The sequence below is a fragment of the Nycticebus coucang genome, chromosome 16 (assembly GCF_027406575.1).
Source record: "Nycticebus coucang isolate mNycCou1 chromosome 16, mNycCou1.pri, whole genome shotgun sequence".
NCBI classification, from domain to species: domain Eukaryota; kingdom Metazoa; phylum Chordata; class Mammalia; order Primates; family Lorisidae; genus Nycticebus; species Nycticebus coucang.
Genome location: NC_069795.1, coordinates 48,812,155 through 48,837,082, shown reverse-complemented (window position 1 = coordinate 48,837,082; position 24,928 = coordinate 48,812,155). Strand labels below are relative to the sequence as shown.

At 38.2% G+C, this 24,928-nt stretch overlaps 1 protein-coding gene across 6 annotated transcripts in view; it reads right to left on the bottom strand.

The window, feature by feature from the left end:
• Nucleotides 1-3,463: 3,463 nt before the first annotated feature.
• CMSS1 (cms1 ribosomal small subunit homolog) overlaps nucleotides 3,464-24,928 on the bottom strand; it is a 359,212-nt gene continuing 337,747 nt past the window's right edge. For all 6 annotated transcript variants that reach the window (XM_053564697.1, XM_053564698.1, XM_053564701.1 and 3 more), the window contains 7 exons: nucleotides 23,125-23,254; nucleotides 19,048-19,107; nucleotides 13,424-13,526; nucleotides 9,732-9,792; nucleotides 9,230-9,317; nucleotides 5,385-5,473; nucleotides 3,464-3,899 (listed from right to left, as the gene is read on the bottom strand). In XM_053564697.1, the coding sequence (XP_053420672.1) occupies nucleotides 3,816-3,899; nucleotides 5,385-5,473; nucleotides 9,230-9,317; nucleotides 9,732-9,792; nucleotides 13,424-13,526; nucleotides 19,048-19,107; nucleotides 23,125-23,254 (615 nt within the window). In that variant the 3' untranslated portion in view covers nucleotides 3,464-3,815. The remainder of the gene's footprint in view (nucleotides 3,900-5,384; nucleotides 5,474-9,229; nucleotides 9,318-9,731; nucleotides 9,793-13,423; nucleotides 13,527-19,047; nucleotides 19,108-23,124; nucleotides 23,255-24,928) is intronic.

Here is a 24,928-nt window from a genome sequence, read left to right as displayed (position 1 = left end):
TTAGATTATATGTGCACGTTTGGCATACAAAAATTATCAGGTATGTTTGTGATTGACATTTGTTCCAACATTGGGTGGGATTATACTACACAGATAATGCCAAGAAAAGGGATCATTATAATAATGAGCCAATAAGAACAGTATTTCTTAGGCTTTTTATAAAATAACAAAATCAAACTAACCAAAATCCCAAGCTAAAAGGAGCTTCACAGGTAGGGGATCTCCAGAGAAACAGAACCAACAGATTATATGATTATGTGTGCGTGGGTATATGTATCCTATATATATATATATCCTATATATATAAAATAAGGAATTGGCTTACACAATTATAGAGGCTGAGAAGTCCAAAATCTGTCAAGCTGTCCCAGTTTGAGTCTGAAGGCCAACAGGCTGCCATAAAACCAGGCAGAGCTGATGCTTCAGTTGGAAGGCAGAATTCTCCAGGGCAGGACTCTAGGGGGAGGGTCATCCTTTTATTCTAATCAGCCCTCAACTGACAGAGTAAGGCCCACTCACATTATGGGGGCAATCTTCTTTACTCAGTGCACCCAATGTAAATGTTAATCTCATCCAAAAACACCCTCACAGAAACACCCAGAATAATGTTTGACTAACCGTCTGGGTATCCTGTGGCCAGTCAAGTGGACATATTAAAATTAGCTATCACAGGCCAGGTGAGGTGGCTCCCGCCTGTAATCCCAGCATTCTGGGAGGCTGAGGCGGGTGTATTGCTTGAGCTCAGTTTCCAGACTAGCCTGAGCCAAGAGAATTGCTTAACCCCAAGAGTTTGAGGTTACTGTGAGCTGTGATGCCATTGTACTCTACAGAGGGTGACAAAGTGAGACGCTGTCTCAAAAAAAAAAAAAAGAAATTAGCCAACACAGGTAGTAAGTGAAAATATTTCTGGGGCAGTATTCTTCAGACATAGCCAGATATACATTTCACAGGTACTGTACTTATCTTTATTATTTTGGACAATACAGGTACTTTTGTACTTACCTATTTCTCTTTTCTAAATAAATCTACTTTAAGTGTGCAAGTAAACTTCATATTAAACTTGCTTTTTAATATTTCTAGAATGGGGTACCTCAACCTTAGCACTACTGATATTTTGGGTCAGATGTTTCTTTCTTTCTTGTGAAGGCTGTACTGGATTGTAGGGCATCAGCCTCACCGCTGGCCTCTACTGCCTCTGTTTGGGAACCACTGTTCTAGATTAATATCAACACGACAGTTTGTTAACAGCTATTGTGTTGTGGTATTATTAGAAATTTCAGAGTGACTTTTTAAAAAATTCTTGCCTTCATTTTTCTTTAACCACTGCGTAGATAGCCTTCTTGGGTATTGCCAGACATTTTGTATTTTAGGGTTACTTTATGTTATGTGGTCTTTTTCCTGTTAACTGTTGGAATGAAAATACTCTGAATATGTGTGTAGAATCAGGAAGTGGTTATATTTGTGTGGGATACACTCCACACGCATACTCACACACACACAGTCATGATGGTTTCAGTTTTTGGTTTGGGCAAGTCAATAGCAGCTCGGTGGACTAGTCCTAATTTTCATAGCACAGACTCTGATGTCTTAATTTGCAAATCTGTCCTCTTGTACAATCAAGTTTGATGTCCCAGGTTAAATCTAAGACGTGCCACTTGACAGGAAGTTAATGCCTGTATTGGGAAAGTATAGGATCCATTTTCATTCTTACCACTGGCCAAGAACATCTCACTTGTTATCGTTAAAAGGATGAAAATAATAGGGATTTTAACTATAGCTTGAATGAATTTTCATTTTGTAGGGGCTTTTTTTCCTTTTTCTCTTAACTTGTTGGGCTCCAGTCCAACAAAAGGGATGGAGCCCATTCTTCTTTTCTCTGCAAGTCCATGCGTGTGGCTTTCAATCTGTGCAGCCCAGGAGCACACGTCTCTGGTGTGTAAGAGTGTGTGGTTTGCTGGATTTTGATTTGCTAGCCTGCCAGGGTCATATAAAATTTCACAAAATTCAAATATGGAATTTTATATATATATATGAATAATGGCATCTGTTTTCTTTATGCTTGAGACTCCAAACAGACAACTTAGAGTCCTGAAATGAAATATGGGAGACCAGGGTGTGACTTTTGGTTTTGCTACTTAAACTAATGTGTATCCCTCCTGAGATTCAGTCTCATTGTGTATTGTTCCTTGAGGACTGTTTCAATGATTAAACACAACAAACTCAACATAAGTGAAAGCAATAAACACAGTGCTTGGCACAGAATAGGTAATTAACCAACATTATTTAAATGAGTTAAAAAAATGAATTTGAGCAACAAAATAAAAACAGTACTATTGCATTATAACTCATAGAATAAAATAAATATCAGTGAGGCCATAGTATGTAAATAAACAAGTAAATGGGGGGAAGGGACAGGTCTTTCTTATAGAGGAATTCTAATTAATAATTATTAAAGGAATGAGGAAAACAGAAAAATTACTATAGTAATAACTGTTGCAGGCAAGAACTACCAATGGTTGCTAAAATTAGTGGGCAAAAGTTTGAAGAAAACAGATATTTACATATCTTCAAAGTATCTCCCCCAAGATAGAAATTAACTACAAAGAGAAACACGGTAACTCTACAGTGGAGAACTTTAACAGATACTACCCTAACCATGTGATGAAGTGTGACATCACCAGTAATAGGACAAATCAATATTGTGTACCCCCTGACATGCTGCATACAGAAGGACATAACACTTCTGTGGTATTCTGGACAAAAATTGCGTATCTTCAATCAAATGAGAAAACTACAGACAAATGCAAATGGAGGGACATTCTACAAAATGCCTACTGAATACTCCCCCAAAGTGCGAAGGTTACGAAAGACAGGAAGAGACGGAGGAGTTGTCACCATTCTAAGGAAACCAGAGACATGAGAACTAAGTGCAATGTGGGATCCTGGAATAGACAAAGACATCTCTGGAAAAACTGGTGAAACTGAATACCATCCATCTGTCGTTAACTGTATGGTACCAGTGTTGATCTATCAGTGTTGATAACTGTCTTACAGTTACACAAGGTGATGTAGTGGGGAGGAGATACGGGAATTCTCTATACTATGTTCTGCAACTTTTCTGAAAGTCTGAGATTATTTCAAAATAAAATGTTAAGAAAAGGCAAATGAGTAAGACAACTGCAGTTATATTGTTGTCTTTTATGTGCTTACAAAGTGCCACACACACCTGCAGCTCTTTCCACCGCTATCACTCCCCACTTCCTACTTGGACCAGGCTTCACAGTCTACAAGTCTGTGCGTGTACCATCCATCTCATGGAATCCTTGACAGTTCTGTGAGATATTCCCATTCATAGCTGGTGAGACTGAAGCTCGCAGAGGTAAGGGGCCTGGCTAAGACCACCCAGCTGCTCTTTCCCCTCTCTTGCACAGTCACATGAGAGGCCAGTTGGTAAGAGAAGAATTCACTTTGCTCAACAAAGATTACACAGAAGCCAGTGATACTTTATTATACACGGTGTTGGCAAATGGACAGATTAACTTCTGTTAAAGAATTTCTTTTTTTTTTTTTTTTGCAGTTTTTGGCTGGGGCTGGGTTTGAAGCCACCACCTCCAGCATATGGGGCTGGCGCCCTACTCCTTTGAGCCACAGGCGCTGCCCTGTTAAAGAATTTCTATCAAACATTTTCAGTGGTGCGTTTGCTGATGAAGTTAACATAATAAGCTAAAAACTGACATTTACAGAGTGCTTGCAATGTGTCAGAGTCACCAAATATGCTGCAAATTCGACTGTGAAACTGGAATCTTCAGTAGGACTTAGAACAGGCCCAGCTTCAAAGATTCTGATTTGCACTGACTGAGTACTCCCATTTCCAGAAGTTCAAACACTTCCTTTCTTATCTAATTGAGAGAAAAGAGAAGAAAAAAAGAAGGTTAAGATCAAGCAAAGATGGTCTTAGTAAAATAAATTTAACCATCTGGACTTCCTGGTATTTACATGGTCATGATGGCCAGAATCAGAGAGGGCAAAGGTACTACCCTACATTTGATTCAGAGTTGAAATACTCACATAAATGAAGGAAGAGACACTGTATAAAATATCACTTTCATTAAGATGTCCCCCCTCCTTTTGCAGCCATTCAAAATAAAATGCCATGCAAATTTATTTATTTTAAATGACTCTAATGTGTGCTTTCTATAACTCGGATTATATACAATATTTCAATATAGAATTTTATTGCCTTAGGATAACTGCTAATAATGACAACATAGTAAAAATAACTATGGGTGACAAGAGTTTTTTGGACAGTATTTCTCATATTATAATTAGAAAACTAGTGGATTAGTTGGGTTTAACATATTATAACCGAAAACATCAATTATGGCCTCGTATGCCTGACATCAAATTTGTTAAACCGTTTTTTTTTTTTATTGTTCAGATTCATTGAGTTAAACCAGTTTTTACATTGATCTTAGGCAAAAGCCTGAGAAGTGATTGTTAAACCAGATTTTTAAAAACTGTCTATTCAGGGAACAGAATGCATGACTGTGTGGGTGAGTGTGTGTGTTTAGGGAACTTAGCAAATTGTCTTTTAATTCACTGGTCAATTATAATCTGGTTTGGTCATTTGGGGTATATAGCTTTATATGGTAAGTGGATTTATTCAGCACGTTTGGAGAAGTAATTCCAAGCCTCTTTGATAGGAATACTATTTGGTGACTAGCAACACTTTCCCCCCTAATAGTACTACAAAGCATCAGGACAGATTGACAAATTAGCCCCATGGTTTGCCACGGTGGGTGGCAAAATCAATTTTTCACATTATGAAGATAATGGATTGCTTTCATAAATATATAATGAGCTAATGTTGTACCCATAAGGCATTTAATCATTCAATTCTAATCCACTGAGACACTAAAAAATTACCCTACCACATAAAACCAAAATATCTTTCTGAATTAAATTAGTGGGCTTTGGGGAATGTGGAGATGCTGGCAGTGAGGCCACCCCAGCCAAAGAGCACAGACAAAGCTGAAAGGCAAAAAATGACTATGTCCATAAAGGAAGGCACTGGAAATGTATCAAGTCTTTAAGATCTTCCTGTTTCTCAAAGGTCAAGTATAGATCTGGTCCCCAGAGGGAAGAGGTCATCGGTCATTTAATGAGCAACAAAGCTGATTCCTATGAAACGTAAGGAAAGGATATAGTTATATGTAAAAGGATGAAGTGGTCTCCACAATTGTGTTACCTCAGAATTAAAAGATAAAAATCACTTTAATAGCTAATATGGGCTGTCTCCCAAAGTCAAAGACTTTCTTACTGTGTTTGAACTCAAGTTTAAATTGGAAAAAATTGATGAAAGGCAATTGCTGGTTACACGGTACCTCGGGAATGTCCATCATTCTCCTCAACTTCTGATCTCTCCAGTTCCAGTCAAAAACCAGAAACTTCAAGGGGTTCAAATTAAGGGCACCTGCAGGAGACAGGGAGTGAGTTGATGCAACCAAGACCTTATGACATCAGCTTATTGAAATTATTTTTTATTTTCCTGGTTGTTCTTTGTCTCATTTGCTGTCTTCTCCCCTGGCAACTAATGTCTGCACGTTAAGGGCAGCCTTTCCCTGATCGAAAACATATGCAGCACTCCGAGTTCCGTTCTGACAGTGTTGTCACTGCTTCTGAGGAAACAGAGAAGCTGCTCTTGTGAATTCAAGTGCTTGCGGCCAGTTACGCCTCCTGCCTTCATGAGCCCCAGAAGGGGCAGTCTCATTTCTGAAAGGGACTTGACATGCTGTATCCTGCAGTTTGGGGCAGTGGTCCCTCAGAGGAGTTCAGTCCACTGAGCCTGCAAGGCTCTTGAAGAGATGAGTGGGGAGGATGAAGACGAGCTGGGTGGTTTGTTTCAGGCAGGAAAGGAAGTTAAGAAGAATGGACACTATTCAAAATGGACACTATTCACCCACTATTCAGGGGTGTCCTTGTATGAGGCTGGCAAATCACTAAGGACTCTGTCCCTTCTGTTTTCCTATCTATCTAGAAGACAATCAGGGAATGTGTGGCCTGGAGGGCATCTTGGGAATCATGTAATCCTTAGAAGTCTCAGAGTTGGCCACGCAGTTCATCACTCTGCTCCAAGCTGTCACTTGTCACACGTGGAGACAATCCTCGAAGCCTTCCTCTACCTGTAGCACTTCTTGTCAGCTTTCCCCTGTGGCTAGTTAAATATTTTCATCTCTTCCCCAAATACTTTTTCATGCTTTAAACGGTTAAAATGTCTCTTATTGTAAAAGTTTGCAAAATTAAAATAAAGTGAGTAAAGAAAATGGTTTGGTAATCAGCTTTCCCTTAAGTGCCAGTGGGGAACAAACAGGTACAGCCTCTCCAGCATGAAATGGGGCATTAAGTAATAAGAGTTTTAAAATGCTTACTCTTTAATAAAATACTTTTCCTTCCATGACATATCCCAATAAAAAAGTCAGAAACATAAACATAGTCACTTACAAAGATGATCACTGCAGTATTACTTGTAATAGCAAGAAGTTATGAACAACCCAAATATTCTACCATCATAGAATTGCAAAGAAATAAAAATTTACAATAGAATATTACATAGCTTTTACAAATGAAAACTTAAGCTTGTTTCATGGCAAGGAGGAAAGTCCTCATGAGACATAGTAAGTGAAAAAAGCAGGTTATAATGTTATAAGATACAATATAATCTCTGTTTTATAAAAATAAATACATAAATGTACAGGAAAAAAGACTGAAAGAAAATACATTCATTGTGAACTAACGAGATTATCCCTAAAGTGACTTACTTTTTCTTTGTACCTTTCTGATTTTTCCAAAGGCACTTATAGTTAGTCAATCCCCCTGGTTATTAAATCAAAACAACATAATTCTATCTATAATTTTACAGATCCCAGTGCCACGGTGTATCTTTTGATGTTTGGAAACTCTTATTGTATATCAAAGATATAAACATCTTGTTAAGTCATAAAAAGCTACATAAAATGAGTCTGCACCACTGATGCCAGTTTGTCAGATTTTCTGTTTCTACAATGCTGGGATTATTCGATTTAAATGCTGAATGCCTGTGATTAATGAATATTAAACTGTTCATTGAATCAGAATCAGAAGTAAAAGTTATTTTTCTTAACATTACAAAAAATCAATAGCTCCTTAAATGATTTTCCAAATGAAATAAGCCTTCACATTGACTTCTCTTAAGTCTGTAAAAATCTAATTTCTACAGTCTTGATAGCTTCATTTTCTTTCTTCCTCTCTCTTTTAAGAGCAGAGAAAGGGTCCTCTGCTTGGTGGAGTGTGAGGACACACAAATAAATCTGGATTCCAGGAAGGAGAAAGGTGAATTTTTCACTGCAGGAGAGGCAGGGACCAACCTGGGAGTGTATCCCTGGCCTCTGCTGATGTCTAGCCAATCTCCCCCAAATCTGTGTCCCACAGGACTCTGGGTTCCTCTGTTCTGTCCCTTACCTTTCAATGCCTTCCTATGTCTACAAGACAGAACCCAAACTCCTCGGCTTACTGTTCAAGGTCCTCTCTCCACAATCTGTCTTTCCAAATGAATCAACTGCTTTTACAGTCCACAAAATCTTCAAGCAAGAAAGTTGGACCCTTTAATAAAAATAATTAGTATTTGTTGAATGCTAAGAGTGTGAAACTCACTATGCTGAGCTCTTTATAGGTATTTTATTTTCATAACAATCTTTGAGGTAGGTCCCATCACTAATCCCAACATTCATATAAAGAAATAGGCTTAGAAAGGTTACATAACTTGTGAAGGATGCAGAGATGGTCAGTCGCTGGACCTGGTATATGAGTCTGGGGTCTGAGTGTGTAACAGGGGCTCTTAGTCTCAACACTGTATTGCCTACTCATCACTCCTCCTGATGTGCCACATCTGCCTGCTCTCTTCTCCCATTCATGGGCACCGTCCCTGACTCTTCTGGCCTATTTCAGTCCTCCCCACACTTCACAGGTAGTTAGGCCACCATACCCATGTCTCTCTCACTGCAACTCTTACAGCACTTGCAAGCGCTCGCTTGGCTCTTGGCATTGACTGCCTCCCGTTGTCAATCTCAGTCTTGGTATATTTGGTTCTTCCATCAGATCAGGAGCTCCCTGAGGTGGAAAAGGCCCTAGAACCAGAAGGCTTGGGCTGATGGTTCTTGGGAGGGGCCCCTTAAATCCCACAGCTTCTCTTTTCTCTCAAGAAGTAAGAATGCTAGCCTACAAGGATGCTGTTAGTACCAAATGAAAAAACATATGCAAGGTTGTCTAGCATAGCTAGGTACAAGCAGGAACTCAAAAATGTTGGCTTCCCTTCCTGGTCAGGAGCCACCAAATTTGTCACTTCTTTGTGTTTGCAGAAAACTTTGCATATAGTCAGTTCAATTAACCCTGGATGATTTTCCTCTGGAGAGAAACACTAGCATTAGCTTTTGTTTGCTTCCCGGCAGATAACCATCTCTATACTAAGTGATTATGTATGAAAACATTTTTAAATACATAAAATAATCCATGAATAGCTCCAGACAGTTATAAAAGAAGGTTCTAATACTGGTAAATAAGTACTTTGGGAACAAGTATTAAAAACAAATCATTAAATCTGATAGGTAGAACAGGTAGTAAGATCACTGGCAGGTCAGCAGGTTGTTAAGCTACTGGCTTTGAAAAAGTCAACAAACTATAAGAAGCCAGTGGTGGATGTTGTCTGGATACTTACATGGTGAAGCAGTAAAAGAGAAATGCATTTGGGGAGAAATATTCCAGAATATCTGTGTTACCCCCACAGAAACTGCATTTTTGTTTCGATATGTTTTATGGATTAGCCCTCAACCAGAATGGGAGTCTTGGGGAACGAAGGCTCAATTTAAGTGAGAGGGAAATGCTCCACACATCCAGCTTTATAAATTCCAGAGGTTGCAAACTGGTGGAATGAAGGCTGTATGCAGCCCCTAACCTGCTCACAGCAACTGGAACTGGAATGTGCTTAGGTGGTGTATGTGACTTCAGTTTGCCACAGTCCTTCCCATCAAGCTGCATTAGACTTGTGCTTGGCTCGGAGACTAGAGGATGTTCCCAATTCTTGAATGAACGCAGAGGTCTGCTTTCTCTATAGCTCAAATGCAGTTTTTGAGACTCACATGCAAACTGGGGCAAACTCCCAGCTCTGGGTAAGAGTATCACGGCCTTCTTTTCATACCTTGTTTAATAAGTTCTTTAATTCTCCCTGGAGTTCCTACACCCAGGTGCACCACACGCTTCTCCAGCAATTTTACCTGCTCCTGGACCTATTCCAGATGGGAGAGAAGAAAGAAAAGAGTCGTTAAGAAAGTGTAATAATAGGCCAATTTAGAGCACTTTAAGTATTTCAAAGTTAAGAAAGTGAGAAGCAAATGGGTCAACTTCTAGGGAAAAGAGCATCTCCCAAGAAAATCAGTAAACCCTTAAAAAATCCAGCAGTCAAACCTCAGCTTCTATAAAGGAACAGGGCATGGTGGAGTGACTTCTGAGGGGGGTGTAGGTAAGCAGAGGCATGGAATTCAAAGAAAACTGGAACAGTTGTTAAATATGTCATACAAGGCATTGAAGAAAAGACTTGCTAAGCTGATTAGGAGAAGAGGTTTAAGGGAAAAGGCTGAGGTCTGGGAGTAACCTGAGGGATCACTTATGTCTCCCATCAGGAACCACAGGCCCTTGCTTACCTTTATGTGTTTTGCAAATAATTTCATAACTTTGCTGTCTCCTCTGAAGGCTGTCATTGACCTAATGAAAAGAAATAGATTAATGCTTAAGAAAACTCATTCACCCTGGGCCATATTGACTACTTAAGTATTATGTCTTGCTTTATTCAAAGAATGTGTACATATTGCTGTATACACACATACAAGGGCACGCAGACGTATACATGCACGCATACATAAAAAAGTTCTGAGACTTCCAGGGTAGCCTTGCAATCTGGCCTTTTATTCATGCACATGTCTGGGCTGGCTTCTAACTCTCACATACCATGTTAACCCATATTAGGCTTCTTTCATAAGGAAACACATGGATCTGCCCCTCACTTGTAATACAGAAGTCCTGTATGTTGGGTTCCTGGAGGAGAATTTATCTTCCTCCTCTGAAGTGCAGTTCTCATACAAAATTTGGTTGCAAGAGATATCTTAGAGCAGTGATGCCAGCCCGTGTCCTGTGGAGCCAAAGGGCATCTACAAAGGTCTGCCTGTGGCTGCTGTGAGGGGAAGCTGGGGATGAGTGGACGGGGGAAGATGGAGGGCTGATATCATTCCATCAGAGCTACTTTGATCTGCTTTGTACACTGAACTTCTCTGTAAAATTTTACATGTGGAAATGCTTCAGCTAAAAAGAAAGAAAAGAAGGACAGGAGGGAAGGAAGAAGTGAGGAAGGAAAAGAAAAATAAAGGAAACCGTCGGCATATAGGACTGGCTGAATGAGAGATATGAGAGCAGGTGGGTATTATAAATTTATGAGTGGGGTGCTCTGGGAGGCAGCTGCGAGGGCGCTAGAGAGCTTATGCCCTGTAAAATGTGTGCCCTTGTAAAGGAGTCAACTGGTGCTCAGCTCAGCCAGTTCTTATGACGTGAGATTATGGGCCCAAAGTTAAGACCTGCTTTCTAGAGGAGCTGGAAATCTGGATTTTAATATGTGCAATCTGATTTTAAATATGGGCAACTCATTCAAAAATTTTTTTAGATACCAAATACTTGTGGGGTAAACCTAGCTCTTGTATGTTGATTTACAACTCTAGCCTACATGTAGGACTGGTAGGTATTCAACAATCTGGACCTATCTCCGTCAATCTAGGTTACCAGCTCTAGGGGTCAAGACCACGTTGACCATTGCCTGACACATCTGTCTTTCCTCCGCTCTGGCAGCAGGCCCTCAGCCCACACCAACGGCTGCTGTATAAGTAGCCACCCAACATCTTCTGTCTCGTGTTCTTCCTGCAGACACATAATAAGGATGGTGCCACTAAGTCATAGTGGGAAAAGCTATTTTGGCAGCTGGAAAGTGCAGACTTACAGTTGGGGCCATCCCTGCAACTAAACAGAGCTGATTTTTTGGTCTTTACTTTTTCTTTGCTTCCATTTTCATCACTTGTTTTTATTTGCTGCATGTATTTCTACATATGACTTAAAATTTTGTTTTGAGAAAAAGTGGGTATAAATGAAGAATCTTTTAATTGGTATTTGGGGACAGAACATGGGAATACTACTTTCCTTTACATATCACTATCATGCTTTGAGAAATATTATTGACCAGTAAGAACATATGAGTTTGCAAAATAGTGAATCATGCTATTTAAGTTTAGTTGTCATCAAATTTTTACTTATACATAGACTTGGTCCATGGCAAAGTTAACTAGGAAGGCAATTTAACAACTCAGGGCTCTCAAGAGAACAGATGTTCTTAGAAAACTTAGTACTGTTAAATATTAGTCTTTATGAATAGGGCTTGTTGTGCCTGTGCAGAAATCACTTTGTGCAAATCACCTAACCTTGAAATGGGTCATAATATTACCGGGGACACAGAAAAATATTGAGAATTGGTAAATGAAGTGTGACAACCCAGTACTTTTATGTCCTTCAGAAAAGAATTTGTGCATGGTAAAAGCTAAAATCAATTTGACAACTTGAATTTAAGAGGCTATCTCCATGCCAACCTCTTTGCCATCAGTGTCTGATTCTGAACCGAGTTCTGGGCTAGTTTTGAAAGCACTGAAGAGTCAGTGTGAACTCTGATTTTAGGACCAGCAGGTACAGATGCCAAGAAGCAGTTGGAGTCTTGGAGATCATTTATGTATACAGAAGCTAAAGTGGAAAGAAACACTTTCATTTTACTGGGAGGGTATGTGATACAATTTAATGTGTGTACTTAGGTAGGGGAAAGGAGGGCTTGAAAGACAAAGTTTAGAAACCATTTATTCTAAATTCATGATTAGATTAGTTCATTTATAAAAACAGATGCTAAATAACTACTGAATGTCTATATTTTCACCTTAGTTTATTTGACCAAGTTCCTTTTTCTTCATGACTTGGATTTTCCTTTGTTTTGTCTCCTGTCAAAGCCTGGCCCAGAGCCTGGCTCCCAGAGTGAGCTGGTCCCAGTAAACCCCACCTTACTCTGATGGTTCTTCACTGAAAGCCGAATGTCACTACGGACCTAGCTGAAGGCTTTTTGTTGATTCTACAAAAACTATGGTAAATGAAAAGGTATGTGAAAACACTTAATAAAACTGGCAAATTATCTTTAAAACATAATTTTTACATTAAAATTTTTGTTCCATTTGGAATTTATCTTGGTTTAAAATGTGAGATAGGAATCCAACTTTACTTTTCCAGCTGGCTACTCAGTTGTTCCAACAGCATTTATTAATAACACATTTTCCCCTACTGATTTCTGATTTGTCACCTTAGGCACATGCTACATTTTCATATGCATTTGGGTCTATTTCTGAGCCTTCAATTCTGTTCCACTGATCTGCTGTGCCGTGCACGTGCCAGTTCATACTCTTTTAATTACTGAGACTTCTGTGTAGTCTTTGGGATGGAATCCTCTCAGTATTCTTTTTCAGAATTTCTCCACCTTTTTTTAGTTGTATATTTTCCCATATGAATTTAGAACTGCTTTATCAAGTTTAAAAACAATTCTATTGCAGTTTTATTAGGAATTTGTGAAGTTTATAGATGATCCTAAGTAAAATAGAATCTTTACAATATTGAGTGTTCCTATTAAAGAATATAATATACCTTTTTGTTTGTTCAAGATCATCCATAATCCTTATATGATGTTTTCTATACATAGATTTTGGTTGAGTTTATTCCTTGATATTCTATCTTTTCTTGTTACTATTTTAAGTCAGATCTTTACTTCCACTTTTTCTTCTAACTGGTTATTGCTGGTATGATCTCTGTGCTTTTACCTTTGCCTACATTAGGGGTGTTCTCCACACAGCAGCCATCCTTCACGGTGATGATACAGATGTGACTCATCGAAAATCTTCCAGTGGCATCCTATCCCTGAGTCTTTTGTGCTTACCTGAAATGCTCTTGGCTCTCTAATTCACTTTGGTCAATGCTCAAATATCACCTCTTTAGAGAAGCTTTTTTTGACTGCCCTTTTAAAAGTAATCCCCCCCCGCCACTTCTATCCCTTTGCATGCTTTATTTTTTCTTTATATAACTTATCACTATACCTAATGTTATAATGTATCTTTATTTGCTTATTATCTGTCTTCCCAACTGGAACATAAATTCCATGAAAGCAGAGACTGTTTTGTTCATTGTTGTATCTCCAGCACACAGAACATATTAGCTTGTCACATATCAGCTACTCAGAGAACATTTACAGAATGGAATAGGTGAAACTTCCAACCTAATGAGCTCCAGGGCTCGGACGGCAGAGCTGCAGATGATCAGCATCAGGACCGATTTCTTCTCACTGTGGTTTTTCCGAAGTTTTACCCACTTAGGACAGACTCAAAAGAAGACCACAAAAGATTATTCTAAATATTTAGAATATTTGAACTGGCCCCCCAAAGTTGAATATTCTCCAATTAATTTCTAGTTAGCACTTAAGCAAAACAAAATATAGTAAACATTGTTCATTATAATCACAATTATAATTCCATTTTCTAGTTATTTTAGATCTTAGATTACAATAAAATATCAATTTATAACACAAAACATATACTATGACAGTATATGCCTAAATGTGACCAGTTTTAAAATTAAGTAAAATAGGTTAGACTAATACATTTTTAATATTTTATGTTTCACGTTTGAAGACTAAATAGGAAAAGAATTCTGATTCAATTATGTTAAATTTAATTTTTAATTTTTTTTAGAGACAGAGTCTCACTTTGTTGTCCTTGGTAGAGTGCCATGGTGTCACAGTTCATAGCAACCTCCAGCTCTTGGGCTTAGGCGATTCTCTTGCCTCAGCCTCCCGAGTAGCTGGGACTACAGGTACCTGCCACAATGCCTGGCTATTTTTTTGTTGCAGTTTGGCCAGGGCCGAGTTCAAACCCATCACCCTCAGTATATGGGGCCACCAGCATGGCCCTATGTTAAATTTTAAAGAGACACTCAACATAAGATATAAAATGTAACATATATAAATGTATATATGTTAAATATATATAAATAATAGCAAACATATTAAATATTGACATTGTACTAAGCAGTTTACAGACATTTTCTTTTTAGTTCTCACAAGTTAGTGAAGTTGATTCTGTTATTACCTAGATTTACATTTGCTGAATTTGATGCTGAGAAAGGTGGGTTTAGAAGTCAATTTGAGTGTCATCAGAATTGTTTATGGTTGAAAGGAAGAATAATAAATCTCTGTATCTAAATTTTTCATTGCTGGCCACAAATAAATGACCACTTGATGTGAATAATCTAGTTATCCCTGACTATACACAATGAATATTGAAAATATCAAATTAGACTGACTTTATAATAGTCACAAACTGAATTTTTTATTTTTTTGAGGTAGGGTAGTACTGGAGTACAGTGTCATCATCACAGTTCACTAACGCCTCCAATTCCTAGGCTCAAGAGATAATCCTATATCATCCTCTCAAGTAGCTAAGACTATATGTGTACAACATCACACTTGGCTAATGTTTATATTTTGCTATAGATATAAGGTCCTGTTATGATGCTCAAGCTAGTCTCAAAGTCCTGGATTCAAGTAATCTTCTTGCCTTGGCTTCCAAAATGTTGGAATTATAGTTGTAAGCCACTACACCATATGCCTGGCCATGATCTGAGTTCTGAACATATGAAAAGAATTTCAGAATCTCAGAGCTGGAATAGAGATCACATAGTTTCTCTTCCCCATCTTTCAGATAACAAGGTCAAATTCAGGAAAGCACTCAGTGATTTGTCCCAGATCAAGTAGCAAATCAATAGGGGACCTAGAACTAGAATGCTATGCTCTGGAGTCCTAGAACAATATTTCTTATGTGTTCTGAAACAAAACCAAAACCAAAACACAATTTTTCAAAGCCAGAGTAAAAGAGGAATAAATATAAATAGATTAAAATCAGAGTTTAGTATCTTCATAGATCACAATGGAATAATAAAAGAACTCAATTTCAATAGAGACACTCATCGCCACACAAAGTCATGAAACTAAACAACATAGTTGCTGAGCAATAGCTGGATCTAGGAGGAGATGGAGATGGAAACCAGTAGATTCCTTGAACAAAATGACAGTGAGGCTACAAACAACCAAAACCTGTGTGATACTGCAAAAGCAGTCCCAAGAGTGAAATTCATTGCCTTAGATGCCCACATCCAGAAATCAGAAAGAGCACAAATCAATAATCTAATGAATCATCTCAAGGAATTGGAAAAAGAAGAGCAATACAATCCCAAACCTAGCAGAAGAAAAGAAATAACCAAAGTCAAAGACTCATTCAGAAGATTAACAAAATAAAAAGTTGGTTCTTTGAAAAGTAAAGCAAAATTGGGAAGCCTTTGGCTAGATTAACCAGATATAAAAAATTAAGATCTCTAATAAACTCAATCAGACATGAAAAGGGGAAACAACAACAGATGTTATGGAAATGCAAAATATCATCACTAAATACTATAAAAATCTTTATGCCCATAAATTTCAACACTTGGAGGAAATGGACAAATTCCTGGAATCACAGCACTTTCCTAGACTCTACCAGGAAGAAATAGAACACTTGAACAGACCCATATCAAGCACTGAAATTGAAACATCAGTAAAAAAATCTTCTAACAAAAAAGAGTCCTGGAACAGATGGTTTCATATCAGACTTTATTAAACCTTCAAAGTAGAGCTGTTACCTATATTGCATAATCTATTCCAAAACATTGAGAAGGAAGGAAGGGACCCTCCCCAACTCCTCCTATGAAGCAAATACTACCCTGATACAAAAGCCAGGAAAGGACACAACAAAAAAGAAAACTACAGACCAATATCATTAATGAATATAAATGCAAAAATACTCAATAAAATCTTAGCAAACAGAATTCAGCTATATATAAAAAAAAATAATAGTGAGCTTCATCCCAGGGATACAAGGCTGGTTCAACATGCATAAATCTATAAATGTAATTCACCACATAAACAGAAGTAAAAACAAAAACCATATGATCCTCTCGATGCAGAAAAAGTATTTGACAAAATTCAACACCATTTTTTGATAAGAACACTTAATTAAATTGGCACAGATAGGACAGTCCTAAAATTGATGGAAGCCATATATGAGAAACCCACAGGCAACATCCCATTGAACAGAGAAAAACTGAAAGTATTTCCGTGTAGAACAAGAACAAGACAAAGTTATTCATTATTGCCACTACTATTCAGCCAGTGTTGGAAGTCCTAGCCAAAGCAATCAGACAAGAGAAGGAGATAAAGGGTATTCAAATGGGGAGAGAGGAGGTCAAACTATTGCTCTTTGCAGATGACATAATTTTATACTTAGAAAATCCTAAAGACTCAAACAAGAGACTGTTGGAACTGATAAAGGCACACAGCAATGTCTCAGGATATAAAATTAATGTACACAAATCAATACCCTTCATATATGCGAACAGTTAAGCTGAGAATCAAATCAAAGACACAATACCTTTCACCAAAGCATTAAAAAAAAAAAAAGAAATATCTAGGAATATATTTAACAAAGGATGCTAAGGATCTCTACAGAAAGAACTATGAAACACTGAGAAAAGAAATAGCAGAGGATATCAACTAATGAAAGAACATATCTTTCATGGCTTGCAAGAATCAAAACTGTTAAAATGTCTATATTATCTAAAGTGATCTACCGACTCAATTCAATTCCCAACATCATACTTTATAGATATTGAAAAAATAGTTCTGATTCATATGGAATCAGAAAAAATCTTGAACAGGGGGCAGCGCCTGTGGCTCAAAGGAATAGGGTGCTGGCCCAATATACTGGAGGTGGTGGATTCAAACCTGGCCCTGGCCAAAAACTGGAAAAACAAACAAACAAACAAAAACCTGAATAGGCAATGCAATTCTACAGAATAAGAACAAATCTACAGGCATCACTTTACCAGACTTCAGACTATACGACAAGTATCTAGTGATCAAAACAGCATGGTATTGGCATAAAAATAGAAACGTAGACCTATGGAACAGAATTGAGATCTAGAGATGAAACAGTCTTATATTGCCGTCTGATCTTTGACAAAGCCAACAAAAGCATTCACTGGGGAAAAGATTCCCTATTCAAAAAATGGTACTGGGAGAACTCATTAGTCACATGTAGAGGACTGAAACTAGATCCACACCTCTCACCACTTACAAAAATTAACTTGTGATAGATAAAGATTTAAATCTAAGACATGAAACTATAAAAATGGTAGAATAAAGTGCAGGAAAAAAACTCTTAATATTACTGTCTAGGGAAAGAATTTGAAGAAGACCCCACTGGCAATCACAGCAATAACAAAAATAAATAAATGGGAAGTGATCAAGTTAAAGAGTTTCTTCTGTTTTTTTTTGAAATAGAGTCTCGCTATGTGGCCCTTGGTAGAGTGCCATGGTGTCACAGCTCACAGCAACCTTCAACTCTTGGGCTTAACCTGTGGGTTAAGCTCTTGGGTTCTCAACCTGTGGGTCGCGACCCCTTTGGGCGTCGAATGACCCTTTCACAGGGGTTGCCTAAATACATCCTGCATGTCAGATATTTTCATTATAATTCATAACAGTAGCAAAATTACAGTCATGAAGTAGCAACAAAAATAATTTTATGTTTGGGGGGTCACCACAACACGAGGAACTGTATTAAAGGGTCGCAGCATTAGGAAGGTTGAGAACCACTGGTTAAGCAATTCTCTTGACTCAGCTGAGACTACAGGCGCCTACCACAATGCCTGGCTATTCTTTGGTTGTAGTTGTCATTGTTGTTCGGCAGGCCCAGGTTGGGTTTGAACCCACCAGCTTCGGTGTATGTGGCTGATGCCCTAGCCACTGAGCTATAGGCGCTGAGCCAAGTTAAAGAGTTTCTGCCCAGCTAAGGACACAATTAACAAAGCAAAAAGATAACCTTCAAAATGAGAGATGACTTTTACATGCTACCCATCTGACAATGGGCTGATAACCAGAATTTATGAAGAACTCATGGAAATCAATAAGAAAGAAGTTTGATTCTTTGCCCATTGATTCTTGCCCAATTAAAAAGTGAGCAAGAGACATGAACAGAAACTTTTCTCATAAAGATAGACTAACGGCCAACAAACACATAAAAAAAAAAGCTCATTGTCTCTAACCATCAGAGAAATGCAATCAAAACCACACTGAGCTATCACCTACCCCCAAAGAGAATGGCTTACATTATAAAGTCCCCAAACAACAGATGCTAGTGTGGATGCTGAGAGAAAGGAACACTTATACATCGTTGATGAGACTGTACACAGGTGTACCCTCTACGGAAGGCAGTATGGAGACTCCTCAAAGAGCTTAAAGTAGACCTACCATTTGATCCTGCAGGCCCTTCCTATGTATTTGCCCAAAAGTAACAAAGGCATTCTACCATAAAGATATTTACACTTGAATGTTTATAGCAGCACAATTCACAATGGCAAAGACTCACAACAACCCAAGCACTCTTCAACATAGGAATGGATTAACAAATAGTGGTATGTGAATACCATGGAATATTATTTGGCCATAAAAGATGGAGATTTATATATCCTGGATAGAATTAGAGAGCATTTTCCCAAGTACTATGTTGGAACTATTAGATTAATACCTACACACTCACATGAGAGAAAAACTCAACAAAATTCAAGAGGGGCTGGGGGAAGGAGTTGGGTAAATTCCCACCCAATGGGTACACTGCATGGGTTTATGGCACACTAACTGGGTGTGAGACACACCTACACATCAGACTTGAACCTTACAAATGCAAGCTACTGAATGTAACTGTGTGTACCCCCAGATTAATCTGAAATTAAAAAAAAAAATCAGAGTTTACTTACTGTCTTTTAGGTATGATGAAAGACTATGAGTCAAATCATTGGCTTTGAGGAAACAGGACTCTAGAAATATGAGAAATATTGTTTGTAGAGAATTTTGCAAACACATTCAAAATAGATTAACTGTGAACGATATATTCTTGAATAAGGTAAAACATTAGTGAATTGGAGGTTCATTATATTAAAGTGGTGTCTAGTATTTAAAACAACAGCAGTAGAAACAATTACTTTTTTTGGGAGGGGGGGATAGGTTCTCTCGCATTGGTGGCCAGGCCGGAGTACAATGGTACTATCATAGCTCATTGCAACCTCCACCTCTTGGGCTCAAGTAGATCCTCTGACTCAGCTTCTCAAGTTGCTAGGACTACAGTTGTGAAAGATCATGCCTGGCTATGATAAAAAATTTTTTTTGTAGAGACAGGGTCTTGCCATGTTCCCCAGGCTGATCTCTAACTCCTGACCTCAAGTAATCCTCCTACTTCAGCATTCCAAAGTGCTGGGATTACAGGCAAGAGCCACTGTAATGAACAAGTAAGCTTATAACCTTTCTCAGAGCTGCCTATAATTTCTTAGAGCAGTGAAATGGAAGCTTGTTATATCACCCAGCAGACTAAAGAAGCATATTTATTCTTCAAATCCTTCAAATCCACTACCTAAAGGCAAAATGAACTGGCGAACAATCTATGTAAAAATGCTCAAATCCATTAGTCATCAGAGAAAGGCAAATTAATACAATAACGAGATCACACTTTACACACTCATTAGAACAGCAAATGTTATAAAGTAGTATGATACCAAGTGCTGTTGAGAATATAGGATGGTGGTATCTTTTGTGAACTATAGGTGGAAGTATAAATTGGTATATCTATTCTGAAAAGTAGTAATATTAAAATGTACATACCCTCTGGCCCCATGGTTTCATTTCTGGGTAAGTAACAGAAAGAAATTCTTGTGTGGTCTATGGTCTAATATCACATACCAGGATATTAATTCTGGCATTATTTGCGACATTAGATTGCTTAAAGCAACCTAGGTGCCCATATTTGGAAAAATGGGTGTGACTATGCGGTAGTTGAAAATATTGGAATACAATGTAGCATTGAGGAGCACTGAGCTAGACATGCATAAAGCCAGCTAGGCACATCTGGAAAAAAATGTCAAGTCAAGAAAGAAAAGATGAAAGGATCAGCACAAAGTCATTTAGATAAATTTTAATATGTACCCACATACACGACATAACTCATATTTTATAAGAATTTTATAAGAATACATATATATTTAAAAACATACATCACCACATTAGAGTAAATGTCTGCAAGGAAAGGAGAGTGTGGCTTGGGGAAAACGGGAATAATGCATCAAAATACAATACGACAACACAATAAAAGACAACATAACACATGAAAGTGAAACAGGGGCCTTGCCTGACCAGTAATGATCATGGTCTAGCAATTATGTAGCATTATCAACTCTGTACCTGAGATGAATAAAAATGCAACATCATAGCTAGCATCCTAATTTTTTCTATAAGAAAAAGTTTGTCTACAAACACAGTAGTGTTAGCGAGTAAACTATTGCTAAATTAAATGAAATGCATATTGGGATGCAGCACGTATGACTCCTACAAATAACAAACTTCACAGCTGTTGCCTCTCCTCCTTTTTGATGTTCTTTAAAACGATAATTTTCCAAGCTTGGATATGTTTAGACTCACCTGAGAAACTTTACAAAAGATATAGATTCCTGAGACGAACTCTCTTCTGCACAGTGAGTCAGAATCCCTTGAAGGCCTGGGAATGTGCTTTTTAATAAGTTCTTGGGTGACTGGTTGCAGGTAGCCTGTAGGCATTTAGGAATCACTGATCTAAACTGTACTCCAGCTCTCAGGAGACAGCAGAGAGGTTAATTAGCTCCAGGTGACTCCAGCCTCGAACCCTAACTAAGTGCCCATGTGTATGACATTAACAATGTACAGTACACAATATTAATTGAAAAGACATGTTCCTGTCCTACAGACACAAACAACTTCCAATCAAAATCAAGTTAGAGAATTGATAAACTAAATAGGAACAATATTTTATTATTTATATCTACCTTATAATTAAGCCTCTTCTTGAGCCTGTCTCAAATAAGCTGTAGTATCCCCCTCCTGTCACCTAGCATAGAGTTCCTCTATGACCTTGGTGTCATCAGTGCAGTGACCAACACCTTTTATTCTAAACCTTCCTATGATGCCTCAGTTTTCTGTGTGTCAGAATGGCCTAATTTCATAACAGAAAATGAAAACCGGTTCTTTCTGGCCCCAACAGTATTCCTAACATAATTTCCTTCTTCTCTAAACCAACCCACATCCACACATTCTTGCCTAACTATACTGAACTCTAATAATATAATAATAAAATGCAAATTGACTATAAAACGTAAATGACTCCTTCAAGGTTTTTTCTGACCTTTGACTGTATAATTACAGAAAGCATCAAGGTTTGTGATCTTCCATGAAGTTACAGAATAGTGGTAGTCCCATTAACTTATAAATCCTTTGTAAATTAAAGTTATGCTCTAACAGAACTAAAAGAGAAAACTGACCGTTGAGTCATAGTAAAAACCAAAGCAGTTACAGCTTGAGACGTGGTTTTGTTACAACGCTTGGTTCCTGTGATAGAGCAGTCAGGGTACAGCTCTCACACCAGGGGCACCCGTGTGCTGAGGGGAGTGGTTTTCAATTGCTGTGGGAGCCATCTGGGCTCAGTAAGTCTAAAACTCCAGATTTTGTTCCTGCGCAAATGCACTCCTTCAATTCCCCAAAGGGTAATCTTCTTGGAAAAGGAACAGTCAGGGGCACTCATGTCTCCAAACCCAGTGTGTGTTTCTTAAAAAAGCATATCACAAAAGAATTATAAAAATCCAGGGAACAGACTGTTTTTTAGTTTCTCAAGCTTCTAGAAAGCATAAAGTTGTAATGGGAAAAGGAAATCAAGCTACCCTTGACTTTTTCCAAAAGCAGTATTAGATATCCCTTTAGTCTATAAATAGTTCATCTAAAGTAGTGGCACCCAGACTTCTGTGGTTTGATTTTATAACAACATCTATTTTCTCCTATCCCTTCCTAAGAAAGTCATATAGCATGCGTTATAATCTTGAAATTAATTAAAATTAGTTATTATAATTTTGCACTATGTTTTATCTTAATTATAAATACACTAAGGCAGTAAATCTCAACCCTAGTGAGCTTAAGCATCAACTGAGGTGAGGTGTCAGCCTTGCTAAAAATGCAGAATTTTCTTCCTACTTTTGGATTATTTGCTTGAAAAAGTCTGAGCTGCAACCTGAAATACTACTCTAAAAGCAAAACCATGACCAAGAAATCCACAAAGGACAACAATAAAACTAAAATGCTTTCATAAGGCTAAACTTCTTGTCTATGAAGGATGAGCAAATCAGTGTTTCAAATCTATACTTGAAATGTGTGTTTATCTTTACTTAGCTTCTGTCTGAAAGGTGTATATGATGGGGGCTGAGAGAGAAGTCTGCAGAGGAGGTGTTCAGGCCAGGTTTATTTGAAAGGGGAGGGTGACCTGACAGGCAGGGCAAAGATGGAGGCTGCCCCTGGAGGCAGTTAGAGACCCCTTTTATATGGGGCCAAAGGGGAGGGGCACATTTCAAGGCTTGCTTGGAAAGTTAGGGCCTCAGGGGGTGGGATAGCCAGATCCTTTGTTTCTTTGTCTTAGGAGGAGAAGAGAAGGGAAAAGAAAAGAGTTTGTATGTGGCTGCTGTTAGGCCTCCCAACACTGTCCTCATTAGGAATTCTTCTTCAATAGTCTGCTTACAAAAAATACACACCCAACAATTAACCTTTTGAATAAAAAAGAAAATACATTCGCAAATCTTAGTGTTAAATCCAACAAATACTGCTTAACATTCTAACAAGGAAATCATTAAAACTATTAGCTTGACAAAAGAGCATTAGCACAGGGAAAACACTTTAAGTTACTGGCTGAGGTACCTAACCATAACACAGAGGAGAGGAAAGATGAGCCCGCTTTGCTCTTCATCATTAGGACAATCAAATCCTGGCTGTACCTGGCAGGCTCAGTTCTTCTAATTCAATCACGGAACGATTGCTGCTATAATAGTCCTTCATTAGCTTCTGTAGATCTGCAGGTGCCCCAGGTTTTGGCTCTGATTTTGCAAGAACATCAGTAATTTTCTTCTAAGATATGAGAAGGAAGAAAAATAAAAAAAGATTTAAAAATCGCATTTGGCTTAGAGCAACAGGTTGTTTCCTCTGGCATTTAAATTACACATGGGAGTTCTAATAAATACACTTGAGAAACTTATGAAAACTTCTTGGACATAACTATTGCTTTGAGGGACTGAACAGATGCTCTAAAAGGCTCCTAGGTCCATGACTTTGAGGAGCACTCAAATTTTTGCAGTGGTCTCCATAATAGGGTATTATTTTCTGTTAAAGTCAAGAAATCTTGTTACGGGAAACTCTTTATGTCCTGGATGATTTGTATTCCTGGAAGAGTAGAATTTTGAGGATTTCTTGCTTACCTTGTTTCTGAGGTGATGAGCCTCCATTTGGATTTCTGGCATTAGAGTAAGTAAAACTGGCAGGAGTCATCTGAGCACAGGAATATACTGAAAAGGGGACTTTACACCCTCCATTCTCAAGTCTCCGAGACTGACAGTCTCAAAGTGGTTATATGGAAGGTAGAAAAGATACTATAGGGAAGTACTTCCACTCTCCATTTTGTGTAGCATTTATTGAAGGGCTCCAATATATTAGGGACACACCATTGTTCATCTATTTCTCATAATTTTCCCTGTTTATTTACTTATAACATCCCACCAAAGATCCAGAAAGAGCCATTCCCTACCCCAGCCCCAGCTTTTTTCCCTCCTTCCACAATTATCCTCATTTCTATGCCACTGCCAGGAATGGTCAAGGTTCTGTCAAAGGAATTAACTTTGAAAAATATGTCATCAGTGGGCACATTTTAGCATGACCTCAGTCAAAGCTAAACTGTCTAGCCAGAGTTCTGACCTTGAGCCACCAAGAACTTAACACTCCTGAAGGCCATTAGTGTACAAACTATCAAAGAGAAGTTAAAGTTACTTCTTTAAGGACTTGCCAAACCTCAGCCCATTTGGCATCTCCCATCTTCCTATTTGGCCATTTGCAAGAAAAGAAAACATTTGCACACACACTCTGAGTTTTCTAAACGCTTGCTGTTAAGTAATTGGTTCGAGTCCATCTTCTTTCCTCTAATCCCAATCATATTTCCTCTGCTGACTTCAGCAGTAGACCCTTCTTGGCAGAAAGAGAATTACACTGCTGTTTTCACAACTGTGCTGGAAGGTCAAAGCTAACCATAGTTTCTCCAAGGCTAAGATGTGAAAAATTTTGCATATGAGAAACACAGTCACCCCTATGGAAGTGGAGATTTTTTGCCTCAAATTATGGTTCAAAATTAGTCAGAAAGGCCTTATACTACCTTCATCTGTTTATTATTTTCTTTCTGTTAATACTCTAAGGTATAATGTCTTAAAAACTGAAATTAGTAGGAAAAGAAGGTTGGCATAGTTCTTTTCTTAGATAGAGCCAGAGAGGCCAGGGAGGATAGCTCTGGCTTCTTCTAGAATTAGAAACCCATGTCTGACCTCTAACCACAGTGAAAACACAGGGCGGGTAATAAAGATGTTTGATGCTCCACAAGACTGAAATAGGAGTCAGAGGAATTTATTTCTAGCTCCAACAGAAATACTTATTACTAGTGACCTTAGGAAAGTTGTCAAACCTCACGGGATCTTACAATTTCTGCATCTCTAAAGTGGGGATTACAATAGTTGCCTCATCGAAGTGTGATATATATAAATG